This window comes from Sapajus apella, unplaced genomic scaffold (assembly GCF_009761245.1).
Source record: "Sapajus apella isolate SASKATOON/1434 unplaced genomic scaffold, GSC_monkey_1.0 scaffold2, whole genome shotgun sequence".
Lineage (NCBI taxonomy): Eukaryota > Metazoa > Chordata > Mammalia > Primates > Cebidae > Sapajus > Sapajus apella.
In genome coordinates, this window is record NW_022436942.1 from 39560590 (window position 1) to 39583202 (window position 22613).

The 22613-nt window shown below is 33.7% G+C and overlaps 1 protein-coding gene across 2 annotated transcripts in view; it reads left to right on the forward strand.

Moving 5' to 3' along the window:
* PTPRQ (protein tyrosine phosphatase receptor type Q) overlaps positions 1-22613 on the forward strand; it is a 240750-nt gene that overhangs the window by 154734 nt on the left and 63403 nt on the right. For both annotated transcript variants that reach the window (XM_032296569.1, XM_032296577.1), the window contains 3 exons: positions 11428-11549; positions 16800-16986; positions 20184-20428. In XM_032296569.1, the coding sequence (XP_032152460.1) occupies positions 11428-11549; positions 16800-16986; positions 20184-20428 (554 nt within the window). The remainder of the gene's footprint in view (positions 1-11427; positions 11550-16799; positions 16987-20183; positions 20429-22613) is intronic.

Below are 22613 nucleotides of genomic sequence, written 5' to 3' on the forward strand. Positions count from 1 at the left end.
ATTATCATTTTTATAAAGAAGGAATTATATAACGGTAAGAAATGATTTTAGCCACAAATAAATAGATACTTCAAGACATTTAGATGTTCATTTGGTGGCAAAGTGCAGTTTTAGAGTAGGCTTTATCTTGCTGCCACTAGAGAAAATAAATATTATTTATTCTAGACATGATGGTTGCACTTCTGCAAAATTAGTTAGATGCTGTTGAGAGTCTTCAAAATTAGCTACCCAGGACTCCATAATGGGTAATTCAAGACAAGCCTGTATACTGAAGTTATTAGTATGACCACTTAGGTTCCCATAGAGATCTCAAACTCCATATTGCCACCTTCCCCTGCAAACCTTTTGCTTTCCTTGTGTTCCCTGTCTCTGTTTACTGCACCACTATTCATGTAGTCGTTCAAACTAGTTATCTAGAAATTATTTTTAGTTATTTTTACCTATTCTCATCCCCCATGAGGCAAAATCTGACTCCTATTGTATTTACCTTCTAAATATCTCTTGTATTTATTTTTCTGTACAAGTATCTGTAAGTCCAGACTTTTACATTTATCTCCTAATTGATTACAAAAGAGATCTAAATGGTCTTTTTGCCCTCATTTTCTACCATTCACTTCAACTCAGCATTTCAATACACCTATCTGACCGTGTTGTTCCTCTGTTGAAAATCTTTGATCATTTTCTGCATGCCTGCATGTTAAAACCATGCCCATTAGTAAAGCTCTATAGCTTCGTTTATGATTTGGCTTATATTCCTCATACATACACTGTTCTTTCTCCTTTATGGTCCAGATCTTTGCTATTCTTTCTTACTATCCTTTCTTTCCTCCTCTTTTGGTGACCAGCTACCTTTTGATATGCTTTTAGATATCTCTTTTGAGAAGGCTTTCAGAAATCCTTCTTTCCAGTCCCACCACCCAAAACATGTTTCTCAACAAATGAGCATGTTGCATCATGGTTATTTTTCTCTTCTTTCTTTTGTGGGACTTTGAGTTCTTTAAAAGCAGAAATAGTCAGCTCTGCATGTCTTATGTACCTTTCTGTCCCCTGTGCCTACTTTTAATCTAAGATTTGTTATGAATACTGAAGAAAGGCATTTGGCTTTAATGTGAAAGTATTTCAGGGTCAAAATTCTCCATATTTAAAAATAGTTCATACTGATTTTCTTCAGTTTTTTTTTTGTTGTTGTTTAAAACTTGTCTTTCAAATACTTGCATTGTTATTGCCAAAATTAAAATTCTCCTGGCCAGTTGCTTTTCATGTTTAACATGTTTGACATATTCTGCTTCTTTTATTTCATAAAACCAGTCTATTTTATATAGTTGATCATTTTGTGATTTTCTCTTTCATTAACATAAGAAATATGAATTATTGCATATAGGAAATATTACTATTGCATATATTGCATATAGAAAATATGAATAGTTACATATAGGAAAGAATTATTGCATTTAGAAAGATTTCAAATGATGAAGGAAAACAGTAAATGCCCATTTCAGAATAGATTGAGGAAGCATTAAAATATCTAAATGGATAACTGAGATAATGAGCTGGTAATAAATATGTATAGTGAGACAGAATTATAATAGGTTGATGGTCCATGAAAGAACAAAGGGGAAGAACAATGTTTAAATTTGGAATGCCAAGTGATTACAAAGAAGAGATTTATGGCTGAAATCATAATTGAAAGGAAATGATAGAAAACATATAACATTAAAGTATCTAATAATATATTCAACTACATATTTAATGCCAAAAGACCTTATGCCAGGTTATGAAGCAAATTTTCTAGAATTTAAATAAAAATATTTGTTCTTAAAATTCTGTTTACATAAGCAAGTAGAAAGTTGCAGCAAAATCACTAAAAGTCAAAAAAAGGAAAGTTTAAGGATTATCACTTTTTAAAAAAATTATCAATATTTTAAGAAGTCTGATTTTCATAAAGGAAAAAGGGGAGGGAATTTTGTCCCCATTTATAGCTTAGCAGCATTTTATCTTTTTAAACTTCAAGTTAATTCTCCTATTTTCTCTGAGATCTTAAACTAAATTTCATGTTGAAGTGAATTAACTTTTACTCTTCTGAGAATCTTCTTTCTCTTCATTCAACAGGATGTGTGAAGTAGGTATAATGCATTGTGAGTTTTGGTATTTAACCTCAGTTCTAAGTTTTAACTCAGCATTAGGCCCTAGGTCAGCAAAATTTCAGCTCCCATTTCTTCTGCATTTACTAAGAAGCAGGGAAAATTCTGATTTAACTGTGAAAATCCCAAATTCTAGAAAATCCTAGGATGTCTATGTATGGTGTCTTGGTCACTTTTTGTTCATGCCTAGTAACTGAATTGAGACACCTAGGCTGCACAGTTAAGAGTATTAGCAATGACTTACATTACTGGGGGGTTGCTATATGCTGGTACTATGCTAAGAACTTAAAACACTGATTCATTCATAAGTCTTCATTTCTAGCACAGGACCTGCACTCTTAGATCTTGACTAGAATTTGAGCAAAGCCTCAGGGTGGTAGAAAAGTACCAAGAGATGGAGAGGTACTAACTGTGATCATATAGAGAAGCTAGCCAACTGTCCGATCATCTCCAAAACAAATTGAGAATTTTGACACATGCCTCAAAATTATGCTTTTAAAGTTTCTGATACCCTTGATTTTTACTTTTCTTTAATGATATCCTAGATATTTCTTTTACCCCAATTATACCTGCATATAAATGATAGGAGAATAAAATAGCAACATTTATCCTGGCCCTAAGACTCCATTTTGGTGATGGCCTTACCTGAATTATTCCAGGTTGCTCCAATGCAGAGCTTCATGGTGACATGAAAGTGGTGATATTTTATGCTTTAATGGAATGTGCTGAACTGTAATTATTCTAGAAACTTAGGGAATGGGAGGAAGTGAGTAGAGAGAACCCTCTTCATAGTTTATCCAGAATTAAAATAGAATGAAAGGTAGGAAGAGACCAGACTGTGGAGTATTTGATGGCTTGATACAGATCTCCATGTTGATTACCAGCTCCCAAACTTCCTTTATATCTAATTCTTTAGATTTCCAGAAGGAGTAATTCAATCCTCTTTTCCACCCTTGTTTCTAATGTTGTAATCATTGGTCATCTAAAGAGCAGTGTCACTATTTTTTCAAATGGCATATCGACATTATAGAGCAGTAGTTCTTAAACTTGAACAGTCATTGCAACAGCTGGAGGACTGTTAATTGCTGAGCCCTACATTCAGGGTTTCTGATTCAGTAAGTCTGAGGTAGTGGCTCAGAAATTGCTTTTCTATGGCTTCCCTAGTGATGTTGATGCTGCTGGTCTGGAGACACATTTTGAGAACCACAGTTGTAAAAAGTTGTTTTATAAACATGATGTTATTGTCAGAAAATATGTATCATCTGATTCTAAAGTAATAGTAGTAATTAGAATATTTTCATTCTTACCTGGCATGGCCAGTGTTGAAACTGAGAGGCCTTCTTTGTATATTTTTCCAACTTAAGCCACTCGGAAATTAGTCAGAAAATAACTCATTTAAGCATCAAATAAGATGATTATACAATGAAGTCTAATATTGTGAACATCCATGAATCATTCTTAGTACTCATGAATCTAATCTGACAAATTCTTAGACTTGCTGTATCTGTAACACCATTGTGCTATACCCTCTGCAGTACCACCTTGCTGTTAGGAAATCTAATTTAAAAACACAATTAACATCTTATAAAATGGTAGAAAATGTTTTCTATACCAACAGTGGTGTTGCATTTTGGTCAGTGAAATCACTGTCTCTAGGAGAACATCCAAACTACAGTAGGATAGCTATTTATCAAAGTGTTTTAACCAGTGACAGGAATATGTCCTGAGATACTCTAGCTGTGTGGAAATACAATGAATCCAATTGTAGAGCTTCTTCAGGGTCCTTGGTGCCCTGAATTGTCTAAGACACAGGCATCCACCGGCCAGTTGGATTTCTTCTAATCCTGAGAGACATCAAACACGGTGCTAATTTGTCCAGGTGTGCTGAATCAAAGTCAACTTGTAGTCCTTGAAGTCGTTAATATTTGTGTAGGTGAGAAACAACAGAGCCCTTCATTTAGTGATGACAGTCACTAGAAATCTGGTGGCCCAGTGTACCAAATTCTGAAACAAAAACACCCTGAATGATAAGCCCTTTTAATAAATTTTATACTGAACTTAAATTCATGTGTTCTTCTTGTTCAACACCCACTTACGAGTGAGAACATGTGGTGGTTTGACCTAATGTAGATGACAGGGGGATGGATGAAGCAAACCACCATGGGATGTGCACACCTATGTAACAATCCTGCATGATCTGCACATGTATCCCAGAACTTAAAATATAATTAAAAAAATTCAAATAGTTGTATATTCCATTTAAATTCCAGGTATACAGAGCTAAAGTTTTCTGTTTTGTGACTTGTTGTCAAACCATTTATTCATTTATGTTTATTCTTTTAGGAAAGTCGTCATAACAAGGTACACTAAAACCATAGAGTATTTTCTATATTTTCCACTATTAAATTAGAGGGATCTGCAGATGGCAAAATTACTAATACGTCTTAGAATGTGCTTATTCTAAAAGTGTAGTATTAGACACACTAAAACTTGTTGGTTCTTAATCAAAGTGGCATGGACGGGGGCATTCAAACTTTTATATGGACTAGGCAAAATGATGGCCTATCCAGACTCACCTTTCAGCTAACACACTTAGCATCAAGACACAGATGGATGGGAAAGATGACCCTGACCCACATAAGACCCACATTCCTGGGCAAGGATAGAAGCATGATAATCAGGAAATGATGGTTGTTAGTTACAGAAAATGCATTATGGTGAAAACCAGGGGGAAAGTGCTTATGAGAGGAAGTGATTGGATTATGGGGAATGAGAGAATAAGGATAGATCATTCCTACTGAGTAAATTGCTGTGATTTATAAGAGAAAGGGTATAGTGATATCTTGGCCCATTACTGACTAGATTCATTTCACAAACAATCCTAAATCAGAATGTGACAGTTTATGGGGAGACAAACAAAGTCTCCCAAAAATGCTTGTAAGTTACTCAGCTTTTAAATTGGCATATTTTCAAGTCCTCATACCTTTGCAACCATGAGCTCCCTTTATTTTTGTAGTTGGGAGTGTAATTTTGTAGCCGCCCTTCTGTGACACTAGTCACAGTTTACTACATTCTATGATAAAAGAGAAAATACTGGATATATTTTATTATATGTTTTGGGAATTTTGTTAAATTTCATAAGAAAGTTGCCTAAATTAATTTTTATATGTATATAAGTATATTATAATATTGGATAAAATAATTAGATGCTATTTTATAATAGATGGGCATTTTGGTATTCTAAATATTTCTCTAAAATTACCTATGAATTAATTAAATAGTTCTCTTTCATTGCTCCAGATAGGTGAAACATATATTGTTATATATTTTTATATATTCAGTTATATATGTTTATTTATTTATTTTTTTAGTTTGGATTTAGGAGCTCTAATCCTTCAAAAATACAAGTTGGCAAAATATATTCTAAAGGAAATTTTTGACAAAGGATTCAACGCAGGAAACTTGTGTAACGAGACAGGCGATTTTACCAAAAATTTTACTGAAAATGCAAACATTGTTTAGAGTGATTGTTAGTTTTTTAAAAAAAGGAAGAAGGAAGGGAAAATGGTTTTGGGAAAGCTCAGGAAATGGCATTAAAGCATAGCTCAGCAAGGGGCTAAATACCTTGCTGTTTTATAATGACTGATCAGTGCAAAGAACTTAAAACATTTAGTAGTATGGGTGATTATGTGTGTTGTCATGAATGATCTTTCAATGTCGCTTTCTCTTAGCTCTGCTTGGGGTTGCAGAGACTCCCTGATGAGGGTTTTAATTGCTAGTATTAAAGGAATGATTGTAGGGTTGACATTTTATTGTGAAAGAAGAGAAGTTAAAGCTAAGCATTATATGGCTTTCTGAGTGGGCATACAGACTGATACTCACAAGCCAAAGTTTTCCTTGGGAAAAGGTTTTGCACTTTATCTTCAGTGAGACCCCAAAAAGCCACTGTGGAGCAGAGATACAGAAATATTTCCAGATATGACCGGGTGCGGTGGCTCACGTCTGTAATTCTAGCACTTTAGGATGCCAAGGTGGGCGAATCACCTGAGGATGGGAGTTTGAGACCCACCTGACCAACATGGAGAAACTTCATCTCTACTAAAAATATAAAATTAGCTGGGCATTGGTGGTGCACACCTGTAATCCCAGGTACTCGGGAGGCTGTAGCAGGAGAATCGCTTTAACCCAGGAGGTGCAGGTTGCAGTGAGTCAAGATCGTGCCATCATACTCCAGCCTGGGCAACACGAGCAAAACTCCTTAAGAAGAAAGGAAGGAAGGGAGGGAGGGAGGGAGGGAGGGAAAGAAAGAGAGAGAGGGAAAGAGAGAGAGAGAGAGAGAGAGGGAGAAAAGGAAAGTGAAAGGGAAAGGGAAAGGAAAGGAAATGAAAGGAAAGGAAAAGAAATATTTCCAGATACAAGCTACCACAGAAAAATCTCACAACTTTCTAAGTCACAGAAAATTAACAATAAATTTTTCATGATGTCTGGGCAACAATAACGTGCCACTCCACTTTCTTAATAGAACGAGTTAGGTTGAAAAGTATAGTCCCAACAGCATCAAGTAGTCTATGTTATAGAGGTACATAAATCAGATAGATTCTGGAGATGATCTTTCCTTTTTTGATGTAATTAATTTTACCCCATCTTTCTGGTATGAGTTATATTCCAAGCATCACAATCTATCACAGCCCCTTTTACTTCATGGCATTTGTCTTTTTGTTCCCAATAGCCATCCTTACAAAGAAAGACATTAACGTTGGTCTTAAAAGCCCTACATAATCTGGCCCTCATTTCCTCTTGGATTCTCATTCCAACTCACTGGGCTTCAGCTTCACTGTTGTCCTTGTTACTCTTAAGACATACCAGACGAAATCCTGCCTCAGGGTGTTCGTGCTAACCATTTTTCTCCTGGACACTCTTTTTTTTTTTTTTTTTATGAGATGAAGTTTCGCTCTTGTTACCCAGGCTGGAGTGCAATGGCGCAATCTCGGCTCACTGCAACCTCCGCCTCCTGGGTTCAGGCAATTCTCTTGCCTCAGCCTCCTGAGTAGCTGGGATTACAGGCACATGCCACCATGCCCAGCTGATTTTTTGTATTTTTAGTAGAGACGGGGTTTCACCATGTTGACCAGGATGGTCTCAATCTCTTGACCTCGTGATCCACCCGCCTCGGCCTCCCAAAGTGCTGGGATTACAGGCGTGAGCCACCGCGCCCGGCTGACACTCTTCTTCCAAACACCCAAACAGTATTCCCTCACCTCCTTCAAATATTTGTTTAAATGTTATCTGCTTAGTGAGGCATATCCTGACCACTATATTTAAAATAGTAGCACCCTTTAACATCCTCATGCCCATTACCTTGTCTCATTTTTCACCATGGTACGTAATACTTCCTGACATGGTATATAATTTACTTGTATAGTATATATTTATTCATTTATATTTTTCTAATATATATTATTTGTCTCCCTCCATTAAAATAGAAGTTCCATGGTCTTTGTCTCTTTGGTTCTCTTCTCTATTCCCAGCACTTCCAAAGTGCCTGGCATGTCATAGGTGTTCAGTAAACTGTCGGTCAATGAAAAGGGTTAAAGAGCAGAAGCTTTGTGGATGGATCCAAAGCTACCTGGATCGTTTGTATGAGCCTTTTGTCTTCCTAGTGCCTAGCACATAGTAAGTACTTAATAAATATTTATTCATTCAATGAATGCATAAATTTATTCTCAAAGCCAACTAAACATTTGGTTATAAATAAAGGCAAGGGGACTCTAAAATATTTTCTTGTTTTATACCACTTGAAATGTGTGACCTGTCAGAAAATTGTTCCTCTCCACACTGGTTCTTCTTACAGAGCTGGAAGTCAAATTTTGCAAAAACATTAATAATAAAGGAGTCTTAATACATTTATACATAGCTCGTATCCCATCCCCTCTTACAGAGTTGGAGGCAGAAGAGAGGTCACTGAAACTCACAAAACACATTTACATTTTTTCAAAGCAATTAATTAAGCTGATGGCAGGAGACCTCTTATAGCTTACCTAAATAAATTAGGCTACATTTTGAGGTGGTTTTCCTAGGACCATAAAGCTAGCCGTAAAAAGGATACAAATGTCTGGTTTTGCAGAGTATGTGTATGTTTTCTTGATACCTTAGTTGCTGGAGAAACTGTGTACCAGTTCTGTCATCATTAGCACCTCCTGGCTCATCAAATCCCTGAATCCTAGAGCATCCTTTCTTCACCCTCTCCCCTGGATGCTTTCCTGGTAATATAAAACTCGATCTTTGAGCAAGGGGTGTCAGTGTTCAGGTTATTGCACAAGTTTCAGAAGTACAAATAGGGAGAGTATCTTTGTCACTCCAAAGGTATTTGTTCACTGAAACTTCCTTATATGTATTTGCTAGATTTCTGTACAGTTACATTCAAGTACTATTATTAAAATATGTCAATGCTATCATTAAAATATTCTTTGGATTGAGTTGTGCACCTGAACTCCATAGACATAATGTTATATTCCTAAGGAATATATTCTAAATATCAATTACTTATTCATGGTTTAAAGATTGTCACCACCATTAACCTCTTGGTCTGTTTTACACTGCTATAAGAAAATATTAGAGACTTGGTAATTTGTAAGAAGAGACTTTTGTTTTCTCATAGTTCTGGAAGCTCGGAGGTCCAAGATGAAGGCGTAGACAGGTTTGGTTATCTGGTGAGGGTTGCACCTTCTGGAGGGGAGGAATGTGTGTCCTCACAGGGTGGAAAGCAGAAGGGCAAGCTATCCAAATGCTTCGTGAAGCCTCTCTTAGAAGGACCTTAATCCCATTCTCCATGGGAGGCATTATCATGATGTAATCACCTCTTATAGGCCCTACCTCTTCATACCAGCACACTGGCCATTGCATTTCAACATCTAAATTTTAGTGGAGACACATTCAAATGATAGCAACATCTTATACCTATCTGGTATTGAAATAAACCTGTTGGCTCTCTTCAGAGCATGTGATTCGCTTAAAACAGATATGCTACCCATATTTATACCATCCCAACTTGTAAGAAATTATCTGAAATTTAAAAACAAAAACAACTTTCTGCGTTCTGATTCTATTCGCCTCATTCCAAGCTCATCTTTCCAGTTGCCAGGTAGGCTTCTCAGATTTCTTGAGGTTCTCAAACTCAATGAATATGAATCCAAATTTATAATTTCCTACCATAGTCTTACCCCACAAAAATCAGTGTATGTTCTTGAATGTACTGTTGTGAACTGTCAAAATTCACCTAGCATTAATGCGCGAGTTAACTTTTACCACTTTTTCTATCTCAATTTGCACTCACATTGAATTATTCCCAGAGTTCTTTTTATTAATTTTTCTGTCGTGACTCTAGGTTTCATTTCCTCCTATCTATCCCTTCTGTCATTATTCTTATTTTGGCTCTCATGTCTAACTTGGCTTTTTGGAAAGAGCTTATCTATACTCAGTGTGCTTCAGAGAACTTACCTTTTTCATAGCTACCTGAGTTGTCTACCTAAATCAATGGAAAAATAATTCCTTTCTCAAAAACCTCAGTGGAATCCCACTATTTAAAGAATAAACTCCAAATTCTTGAACATAACAATCAAGTACTCCCTAGCTTAATTCCTAAATTACTACTTCGGCTTGTTCATTTTTATTCCTCCATAAATACTGGTCTCTCTATGATAGCTCTGTTTCTTAGATTTAGGGATTCTGATTTTTTTTTTTTTTAAATACCATGAATCCCTTTGGAAATCTGGTGAAGTTTATTGACTCCTTCCTAGGTTAATATATGTTTTTTTACTTGTAAAATAATATTAGCAAGATAAGCAGTTATATAACAATATAACTCTGTCTATGCATCCTGTTATTTATGTTTTTGTGGCTTTTCTATGACCCTCCCTTATCACAGAAGTACCCCAACCCTGCTTTTATGGTAATTGCAATCCTTCTCATCTATCAAAGCCTAGTCCAATTCCCACCTTTACTGTGCATCTTTACCTTGCCTACCTGCCCCATCTGTATCATCAATTTGCTCTCTTGTTGTAGATTATGAGTTGTGTATTTACATTTGTACCTTATCTTTATCCTTTATGATATCTTATTAATTAACAACAATGTGCCAAATACTGAACTAGCCACTTTTACATATTTTGTTTTCATAATCCCCTTTAAAGCACCATCAAATATTCATATGATGGGGAAACTGAGGTCCAGACATTTTGATGTTTGACCAAGATCATAAAACTTCTACTCTTGCTAGATAATGAATTATTTGAAGAAAGTAATATTTTATCTTTCTGGTTATATCTTCTCAGGGTCTGTGGGATAGTACTTAGTCAGTGATGTTTGCCCATATGTATTTAAAAATTGAAAATATTGGAAAATACTTATCTCCCAATATTTAATATAAGAATTGACTAGGGGCCCTGGGAGGACAGAGGAGTGTGCAGCAGTGTTCTTAGGTTAATGTCTGTGTGACATTAACTGTTGCTAAATCTCTCCCTGAATATTATTATCGCTCCTAATTCCCCGTGGCTTCACAAATTGAAATTATACACATAAGGGTTTTCAACAGAAACGTTTTTAAGATATTGTCTCTTGTTTTGTATTACTGAATAACAAAATTAGGACAAATTGGTACAATAACAAATAACAAATAGGACAATAAATTAGAATGGAATAACAAATTAGGACAAATTAAGAAAGTAGAACAAATCAAATAATTTAGTTGGAATCATAAAGAATTCAGGAAGTATTTGAAGATTATACTTCTAATAATAGATCAGAACAATTGAATAACCCATTTCATATTGTCCACCCTCAGTGAAAACAATAAACTCAACTCAATTTACATTTGTAAGACAATATATGTATAATTTCATTATACCAGTTTTAATTTTCAACTGTGCTCCTCTATATCTCTGTAGTTAAACATGTTTCTGCAAGAGTTTTCTTAAAACAGCATTGATAGGTTAACTGTTTTAAAAGAAAAATATTTATTTATTTAAAAAGGTTTACTTAAGCAATGGTAATACTTTCAACTTATGATTTTAATGAATTATTTTTTCATTTGGAAGTCATCACATAGAGTAACTAATTTTAAAGAATTAGATCTTTTTATTTTCTCATGGCTTTAGCACTTTGTGATTTATATAAATTAATGTAAAATTAATTCATTATGACTATCCATTTTTCATAGTCTTTTCTATTATTGTACTGTAGCAAGTACTAATTCTAATGTAGCGAGATAATTGATTTTCTATTGTTATAGCTCCAGATGGTCCTCCTGAAAATATTCATGTAGTAGCAACATCACCTTTTAGCATCAGCATAAGCTGGAGTGAACCTGCTGTCATTACTGGACCAACATATTATCTGATTGATGTCAAATCGGTAAGGCATGTCTTACCTTCTATAATAGTTGGTATAATATGGTTAAGAATACAAGTTTTAGAACCAGAGTACTTGAATTTGAATCTTGGCTCTGTTAGACACTAGGAAAATTACTTCACTTGTTTGTGTTTCAATGTCTACATCTGTAAAATAAAGACTAATAATAGTAAACAGGGTACAGAGGTTCTATAAGGACTGAATCAGTTAGCATGCATAAAGAACTTAGAACGTTACCTGACACATGGTACATGCTCAATAAATATAAAATATTAGTAACATTATTATATTTATTATCAGAGTATAGAATATGCATATACATATATATGTAAATATACACATATAAATGGTTACATTGGTGATAATGCAAATATCTGGTTTACAGCACAGTGGAAAGTGATTCATAATACAAAATGAGAAAAGAGAAGTCATTAGGAAAAATGTCTCCCAGATAAAGTAACATCAGAGCTAAGGCTTGAAAAATAAGTGAAGCAGAACATGAAAGAGAAATGGGAATGGGATGTAAAAGAGTAAGCCTCATTCAAGAAAAATCAAGTTGTTTGGCAATCCTGGGTCATAGCATTAAAAAAAAAAAAGTTCTAGGAGATGAGGCTAGATCCAGAGGCTGACTAATGTTACAGAGTTAGGGTTTTATGTTAAGGGCAGTGGGATGGCAATTGGTGATACAGATTTCTACTGTATAGAATAGGTATGGTTGCAGAGTAGAGGATAGTTTGGGAGCAGTATGGGGAGTGCAAAACCAGCAAGGAGACAGGAAACCATTAACGGGCAAGGAAAGAGAACAGAAGAAATGTAGCAAGAGAACAGAATGTAAAATAATCTAACTCTATAGAATTTGGTGAAAATTAACTAACTCATGATGGTGAATGAGAAGGACAATTAAGGATGATTGTAAGTTATATGTAACAGAAGATTTTGAGTAGGAACAGATCTGTAGAGGAAAAGAGTGAATTCAGTATCAGACACATTAAGTTTGAAATACCTGGGAGTTCTTCAGGTCAATAAACCCACTGGCAGTATTAAATATGGATCTGGAGCTCAGGAGAGAAGTTCTGGATTTGCAGATTTGGGTAACGTTAGTATTTAGAAGATAGTCAAATTATAGGAGCGAAGGAGATTTACTGTGGAATGTGCAAAGTAAGATGACAACCTGAGGATAGCATCCTGGGGAATACGAACATTTAAACAAGAGGCCACAGAAAAGACTGCATGGGAGTAGATAGTCATTCGATGGTAACCCAGGCATGAAAATCAAACCCTTCATGTAAGACAGGACACTCAATGATGTCGATAATGCAAAACAGTTAGCCAGGATAAGGATTGAAAATATTTTCTTTGCACCCAGCTTGGGTTTTGCTGGGCTTGATGAACATGGTTTTCTAGTAGCATTTTATACATTATATAGAAAACTTACAGTGAATTTTCCTTTCTCTTTGCCTCTGTCTCTTGTCTAACTTTATAATTATTATGTCTTTGTAGTATTTCCTAGAGACATAATACTTCTATCTCAAAAGACCTGTCATCATTAAAATAAAATTTAAAGAATTATTGATGCATTTGTTCTCCCATTCAGTCTTTACTTTCTATTCTTCTCTTAGAGCATATTTGTGAAGATTTTAGTATGTAATTAGCCAAAAATAATTAGCATGAATGATGAATGCCTCGAGAATATGCATTAAAAACAAATTATAAAATGATAAACCTTTACTCTGTCAAATGAAAGGCACTTTATTAATGAAAATAATTCTCCCTTGGAAATTCTGCTTAAAGGAAGAAAAAAACAAAACATATTAAGAAATGATTTTGTAATCTCATTCTTGTAGCCTTCTTGCTAAGTTTTAAAATGAGCAAGGCAAAGAGTAGAATGGGAAGATAATGAATATTTTAATTGCGTAGTTTATACAAGTTACATGCTGCCTCTTCCTATGCATTGTCGTATTATATGTTATCTAACAACGTTTTGATATAAACATTATTACCTTCATTTTGCATAAAAGCAATCTGAGGCACAGAGAAGGTGAATAACTTCTCACAGAGCTAAGACTTGGCTAAAAGTAACAGACAGTGGTTAAACAGGAGAAAAGGAAGGTCAGTAAATAGCAAGTAAAATTGGCAAACATAAATATAACCTCACCAAATCAACAATCAACAATAGCAAGAACAACAACAGCAAGAATAGAGTCAGACAGAACCTAGTAATTCAGTTTCTTTAGGATTCTCAGAACTAAGTAGAGGCATTTCCTTCCTTCCTTCCTTCCTTCCTTCCTTCCTTCCTTCCTTCCTTCCTTCCTTCCTTCCTTCCTTCCTTCTTCCTCACACATTTTAAAATACATCCAATGTACTAGAACTATGCTAGATGCTGGATTTGTAGAAGTGAACAAATCAGAGAAAGCATGTTTACAGCTCATTTCATTAATATGTAATTATCAACATTCAAGAATCATTGCTTCCCAGACTAAGGAAGAATACATTTCATTGCACTTAGGACTTGTTGTACAGCCTGTCTTGGGCAAAATATTAGCCACAGGGGATAAAACTCTTAACTTTAAAAATTTAAACAAAAATTGTCAATCTTAGTAAAGATATATTATTAAAAAACTTTATAAAATGTAAATATCATCCTACATGATTCTGCTGGAAATGAATGCATTTATAGTCATTTTCATTGTTCCTTTTGTTGTTTCACTTAACAAGTTGTTATTGAGTAGCTTCTGTTCATCAAGACAAGGATGAAAAACAAAGCTCTGCTGTCAAGTAGGTCACACCCTAGTGGTACACACTAGAATATAAACAGCAAATTATGCTAATTATAGAGTTTGAGATATGAAGTTTTGTGGGAAATACAAGCTAACAAAGTAGTTAAAGTTCCTGTTATGAGGGACATAGGATATAAAGGAGACTTCACAGAGCAGGTTAAATATGTTCTGGGACTTGACAAATAAATAGGGTGCACCAGGTGGGAAAGGGTGGAGACAGGATAGGAAGAGAAGAAAAAATAGGAAGTGGGGCAGGAATAGGAGAACCAGAGTCTAACTACTGATACTTTATATAAAGTCACACTTCAAAAATGATGAAAGACATTTTATAATAATAAATTATCAAGTATAATATGAGCAAACAAATTTGAAATTGATTGAAGGAAAATGAGGAGTCAAAAAGACTTGATTTCAATCCTGGGTAAGTGGACAAGTAGTAGTTAACAACAACAAAGGTGGAGTTGGTTTAATAAAGAAAGATAATGATCTTTTGTACTGCCAGATTTGAGGACCGAGAATTCCTTTCAGATTTTGTTAAGTATTTTTAAATATATAATATATCATATGCATGCCATGTCATATTTTCATGGCTTGATATTTGTTATCTATTGTTTTAATAGAAGGCATTAGAAGAGTATAATTTATAAATAGTTCAATTTATAAGATCAAACCCAGTGAGCCTGTGGCAGTGTAGAATGCTGTGGACTCTTGAAAGACCTGGACTCAAATCCTACCACTGCTACTAAGTAATCCTGAGGAAGTAACCTCAACTCTATAACATCAGAATTCAAACAGCTGTAATAGACAAGCAACATGAACCAGTAGTCAAAGTGAAGCCAACTGAGTGGGGCTCCAATGAATGGGACCCATGGCCCCTTTACAGGGGTTGACAGTTACTCATCTCCACATCTCTAGATAATATTTTTTCTGCATGAAATTCAGCCTGGTCTTAAGGAAAATTCCAAAAGGCATATTTTTATGTGATATTTAAATGTTGACAACTAGTTAAATACACACTTTCTGCCAGTGGTACACATTCCTGATCCAGAGGATTCCTATGGTAGTTTGTTTTTCTGCCATTTTAGAGAAGTGGGGCATTTCCATCCACTGGGAATAATCTATTTGACTGTTTGCAATGATAGTATTATTTATATCGGCCTCTTGCTTTGTTTCTTCTTTTATTTTTCATAGCAACATCTTTTTTAAAAAAAATCTTTGAGTTAATTTCATTTATATTACCTCTGAAGACATCTCTAAAAATTAGTTTCCAGGACAACATTTTCAATATAGGTATACCATATGCAAATCTATAAGTGTGTTTCACCATATTATCAATAAAAAATGTTCTTAGCAAACAGCATTAAAAGAACACATTGAAAAACCAAACAAATAAAAAATCTTTTAAATTATGAGGGAGAGTCAAGTTTAAAATGAAGTTAATAGTCTTTACTGTGTATAAAACCTGGTTTTAAGTGTTTCAATTCAGGTACCTGAGAGTAGTATGCATGATAGGATTTTGAATTTTCTCGTGGTTATCTTGGGAAAAGCCCTTCTACTTAATGCTAGCAAGTTTAGCTATGCTTAATATCTGGAGTCAATAGGCCAGAACCTTCATAAAGGACAGACTATGTTTGAACAAATCATATAGCTACATTTCATATGCCTAAAGACACTCATTTATGCACATTAATAATTAGGACATCCACAATTAATTGAGTTATCCAGTGCTATGCATAGCGCTAAATCAGAGTTTTTCAAACTGCAGCCATCATTAGAATTTTTAAATGAATTGGAATAAAATTAAAAAGAGCAGAAAAGATTGAAGTTTATTTCAGAAAGATGGCATATTTCTGAAAAATGTATTACAGACATAAGGTATACATATATTTTATATCTATCTGTCTTGTCTTCTGAATTATGTTACAAAGAGTGTTTCCTTTTGGGGTAATGGTGAAAAAATATTGAAATCTATGTTTCAGCTATTTTAGACCTATCCTTTCTAAATCTCAATAGAACACTGTAAATAGTTATCATTTGCCCAATTTTACTTGCATTGAAAGACCAGACTGTATAGGTGTTTTCTCAAATACTACAGTGCTGTAAGTGGCCAATCTGGGATTTGAACCCTATGTGATTAGGTACCAAAACCTCTATACTTTCTTCTGCAAATATTGGAGTCAAAAGTAGCATTTCATTGACTGCAAAGATGATTTTTGCTTATTCATTTAATGGGTTGGTTAATCATGGTTGGCTCATTGAGTTTGTTTTCCTTTACTTTCAACTGTTAAGATAATTAATAATTAGTAAACTGTTATAATAGTACTTCAGATTTCCCAGGGCAATCTGATGGCAAAATAAATAAATAAATAAAAATTTTGGCTAGATAAATACATCTCATGTAGCTTTGTATTATTATATTTTGGTGATTTGGATATCAAGTGCTGCTTCCTTAATTTTTACTTATATTTTTCTATAGGTAGATAATGATGAATTTAATATATCCTTCATCAAGTCAAATGAAGAAAATAAAACCATAGAAATTAAAGATTTAGAAATATTCACAAGATATTCCGTAGTGATCACTGCGTTTACTGGGAACATAAGTGCTGCATATGAAGAAGGGAAGTCAAGTGCTGAAGTGATTGTTACTACTTTAGAATCAGGTAAGGAGAATTTCTCATCCTTGCTAAAAATTGACTGAGACTTAGCTTGACTTCTTGCAGTTCCTCACACTCCACCCAAAAAGGATATATATTATGAGAAGTTTTTAAAGAGTATGAAGAAAAAAAAATCAATGACTCTGCAATTGACATAAAGGAAGCTTTCTATTTACATTTTTGAGGTAACAATGAGTTACGTAGAATATTCAATTATTTTAAGTACAGAAACAAAATAAAGGTATGTAATTTGTATTTCTTTGCACTTATTTAATCTGCTAGTTGTTTCAGAAATTGAGTACACTTACCTAAGAGATGTTTCCAACTGTCTATATCCAATAACACTTCAACTAAAATTCTATTTCAATTATTTCTGTCTCATTATTTGAATGAATATTAAACTCATAATATTCTATGAGTATTAAATAACCTGGAATTCAAAAGCAGAATCCAGCTCACATTTATCATAACTATTGTCTTCACTTAGTCAAGTAATATATGTCTTATTATATAACTCTTTAATAAATGTCAGAATCCACACAGATTTCCTCAAGTTCTTATGAACAGGGTCTGAATGAATAATAAGATTGTAACCAGTAAGAATTAAATTTGGAAAGTCAACATCCCAGAACTTGCTTGCCCCATCTTCCTTCAGACTTCTGATGTTCTTTGCCACCAGATATATCATTCAAAAGAGCAGATGAAGGGATGTGTTGCTATAGTTTATTTGTTGCTATCTGTAAGGTAATTATAGGAGGTAAAATTTTTTTACAGCTAGTTTTTTCATTACATTATATTCTCTATGCATTTTGTCTGTAAAGTTATTGTTCTAAATTATAAGGTAAATTTTATCATCATCCTAAAATTCCATTTGTTCCTACTTGGCTGCCAAGTATCACAGATGTCTGTTTTCTAATTATGCTTTTTACTTCTTCTCCATCCCTTCTACCTGTGAGCAAAGTTATCATGAATGTACTCACATTTATACCATAAAGCATTGTTTGTCAGATCTTAATGTGCTATCTCTTTCAAGGCTCTCACAATTTAATACCTTTTTATTAAATCTCAAAGAGTAGAATTTTACATGTATTAACCAAAAATTTGAGGGGTAGGAAGTTCTTTACAACATTGAAAGACTTCCTTTGCTTATGTGACTTAAAATCACACCCTAAATTTAGAGAAACATCTCATTAAAAGAAAATATGTTTATGATATAGCATAAAAATGTAGAGTAACAAATGCAAATTTGAACCAAATTAACCTTTTCATTTTTCCATTTAAAATGAGATATTTGGCACAATAGCATATTTACCTGCATCTCTCTCCTTTTTTCTTTGATGTTTATTTACTTTTTTGCAAGATAATAAAGCTTGAATATCTGAACTGTTGTCAGCCAAATATTACATTTCTTCATGGAAAATTTTTACTTAGTATGGAGTAATATAACTATTTCAAGTTGATCAAAATAGATATAATCATTCAATCAGTCATTTATATAAGGAACACTAATTATGTAATGCAGCAAGAAGTGGCTTCTATATTCATAAAATAACTTTATCATCATGCATATTTTTAATAATGTAGTGATGCTTAGCTTGTCATATGTTAAGGTATTTCATTTATCCAAAATAAACTAAGATATTTATACTATATAAAGAACTCTCAAACCCAGCAATTTAAAAAAATCCAATTAGAAAATTGGCAGAAGACATGAACAGACATTTCACCACAAAGGAGACATGGTTGGTAAATAAAAACATAACAACATAAGTTTTCAACACAATTGGCAGTTAGGAAAAATGCAAATTAAAACCACAATAAGATATCACTGTCTATGTACTAGGACAGATAAGATAATAATTTAAAATATGGCGATAATACTGAATGCTGGTAAGGATGTAGAAAGACCAGACTTCTCATATATTGCTGGTAGGAATGTAAAGTGGAATAGCCACAATGGAAAATAGTTTTTCAGTCACTTATAAAACTAAACAAAAACTTACTGTGTAACCCAGCAATCACAATCTTGGGCATTGATCACAGAGAATTGAAAAATTATGTTCATACAAACCTCTGTGAATGAAGGTTGATTGCTATTTTATTAGTAATAACAAAAACAGGAAACAACGCAAATGTTTTTCCATGATTAAACTATGCTACATTTACAAAATGGAACTCTACTCAGCAGTAAAAAGAATTAACTATTGATAAATATAATATCCACTTTGATGGACCTTGAGGCCGTTATGCTATTGTCGTTTTCAAAATGACAAAACTATACAGAGGAAGAGTTATTAGTGTTGTGAGGAAGCATATGCTGGAAATAAAAGAGGATATTAGGAGGGAGTTGTTTTTTTTTTTTTTTTTTTTTTTGACAGAGTGAGACTCTGTCACCCAGGCTGGAGTGCAATGGTGCAATATCAGCTCACTGCAACCTCTGCCTCCCAGGTTCAAGCTATTCTCCTGCCTCAGCCTCCTGAGTAGCTGGGATTACAGGCACGTGCCACCGTGCCCAGCTAATTTTTGTATTTTTAGTAGAGACGGGGTTTCAACATTTTGGCCATGCTGGTCTCGTACTCCTGACCTTGTGTTTCTTTAGAGTGATGAAATAGTTTTAAAGTATCTTGTTTATGGTGGTGGTTACAGGAATTTATACATAAAACAAAATTGCATAAAATATAGACAAAAACATGGAAAGTGGTGAAATTGGGATAAGGTCTGTAGTATTAACAGTATTGTACCAATATCAGTTTCCTGGTTTGATATTAAACTTTAGTTACATAAGCCGTTACCACTCGGGAAAAATGGGAGAAAGTTAAATGTGACTGTACGTCCTGTTTTTACCACTTCTTGTGACTCCAAATTATCACACCATTGCACTCCAACCAGGGTAACAAAGAGAGACCCTGTCTCAAAAAACAAAACAAAAAAATCATTAAAATGTCATAGAAACACATTCTGCATAAAAATAAGTGCACATATAAGGCAAAATAAACAAACTGCATCACTATTATGGTTGCTGTGAATTACAGATGTCAATGATTCTATGATGTATCAGCCATTTTTCTAGTTTTCATAGTTTATATGGTTTAAATAATTTGTGGAATATTCTTTAAAAACAGAAGTTTGAAACAAATAAATTTATGTGGAGATAAAAAGGAGCACAATTTAAAAAATAATAACTGTTAAATATTTTATTTTAGCCCCAAAGGACCCACCTAACAACGTGACATTTCAGAAGATACCAGATGAAGTTACAAAATTTCAATTAACATTCCTTCCTCCTTCTCAACCTAATGGAAATATCCAAGTTTATCAAGCTCTGGTTTACCGAGAAGATGATCCTACTGCCGTCCAGATTCACAACCTCAGTATTATACAGAAAACCAACACGTCTGTCACTGCAATGCTAGAAGGACTAAAAGGTGGACATACATACAATATCAGTGTAAGCATCCATAGATTTAATTACCAAAATGACAATGTGAGTTTATGAACTTGGCATTTGAAAATATTGCAGTTTGTGTACACATTACATTTCCCATATCTTTTTGTGAGTTTGTTTGACATGACAACAAAAATAAATTTTGAGAACTGAAATTGCCTGTTATTATACAAATATTATTAAAATTAAAATGCATAAATAACTAAGAAGTTTGTACCATAATAGTAGAAACTCAGAAATAAAAGAAAGAAAATGCACGTTAAAAGTAAAAGAAAAAAAAGTAAAAGAACAATGATGTATAAAGACATAACTCTGCCTGAAAGAAAACTATGTGTGATTGTAAAATTTAAATGGAAAAGCAAATTTTAAGGGCAAAGAACAGAAATAATTGTCTACATGTTTGAAATTCTCATGTATTTTAACCAAGTATTACTAAAAGTTAATAGCATTTTATATCTTAATTCTAAATTACCTATATCTGGACATAAATGTATGCATGAGTTCCTATGCATACACACAGACATATACACACACAATTTGTTACATTCTTTGCCTACTTTTAGGTCATCTTGGAATTTTCAAATAAAATTATATGATTCAGAAAAATCATCTTCTAAGAAACAGAATTTACTTTAAATCTTCAATTAGCTTAGTAATCTACCTACCAACTCTTTATTAATATCAATGTAATTGTCAGAACATTGGTAATAATTTATATATGTGTATGTATAACATGAATAAATTTTTATTTACTACTCTCACTCACTTTGACTTTATATCTTTATAAAATCAAACTTGCTGGGATTCTTCTTGCATGGGCCATTAAATGATCACCATTGTGAAAGATCTATTAGAGAGAAGATGGTTACAAAGAGAATGAAGTAACCTGGGTTGAAATCCTGGCTTCTGTGCCTGGGCAGCTTTATCAAATCTGTTCCCCAATTTCCTTATGTAAAAAATTGGTAATAGGAATAATAACTTCTTTATAGGATATTTGTGAGGATTAAATATTTATAGTTATGGTAGGTAGTGAGTGCTATAAATATTTTGGCTGTTGTAAGAGAGAAAATAGGAACCAAAAAAGTGCAACTAATTAATATTTTTTTTAAATCCTATTTGCAGAGTGCAATTTGCAACATCCTTAACACCTTGAAGTTTGTTAGGATGTGTAACTTTAGCATCTGTACTGACTACTGAATCAAAATCTGCATATTTGCATTTAACCAGGTTTGCAAATGACTTCTTTGCACACTGCAATTTCAGAGGCACTACCCAAACTTTTTGATTATTATTTCACTTAAATGTTAGATTGTAACATAAAGAAATAAAAATAGTGGACCATACCATAGCATCTCTTTTTATCTTTCATACTTCTTTTTTTGAATTTACAAACTCAAATATTTTCTTTAGACATTTTTAAGCCACATTTTATGGTATTTGTTTATCATATATACTACATCATGTATATTGTAATATTAATTCAATAAAAATGTTTACAAAGTATCTAGAGTATGGAAGGGTGGGCCACAAATGTATAAAAAATTAATTCCAATAAATGTTTTAGATACTGAATTGGGTGTATTGAGTACAATAAAATATGCCAAGAACATAACCTCTGTTAAATATAGCAAGATAAAGTGCATAAAAGAAGATTCTGTGTCTACAGCTTCCTTAGCACAAAGTTAATTGAAAGGATTCACATTTGTGTAAATCACCCTCTGTGTATACAAACAGAAATGTTTTATGTGTATATGCTGCTTTATGCAGGTTATAGCGTCAGATACTTTGGGGCAGGGGTGAAGAAGGGCATAAAGGCCAACTTTCAGGGGGATGATTTAATACAGGAAAACTGGGAGGCTAAAGGAATAGGATTTCATCTCAGGGAGGGAAAAAAAGAAGATCTTGAATATGGATTTAAAGAAGGCCAGAGTTAGCTAGCTACAGAGAGAAGGAACAGATGTTGGAGTAGATGAAGGGAGAGCACATATATAGTGACTTTAGTGCTGTTCTTCCTGTGTTCACACTGAAACCACCGTCTGTCCAGGTCTCAGTGATAGGGCTGTTTAGATCACTCAGTCTTTGTTCTCAGCATTTAGTACCAGCACATCAACTTTAAGAAATATTTAATAGTTAATGTTCTTCCTCACATATTATATTTGAGTGCAAAAAAATATAATTGACTACATGC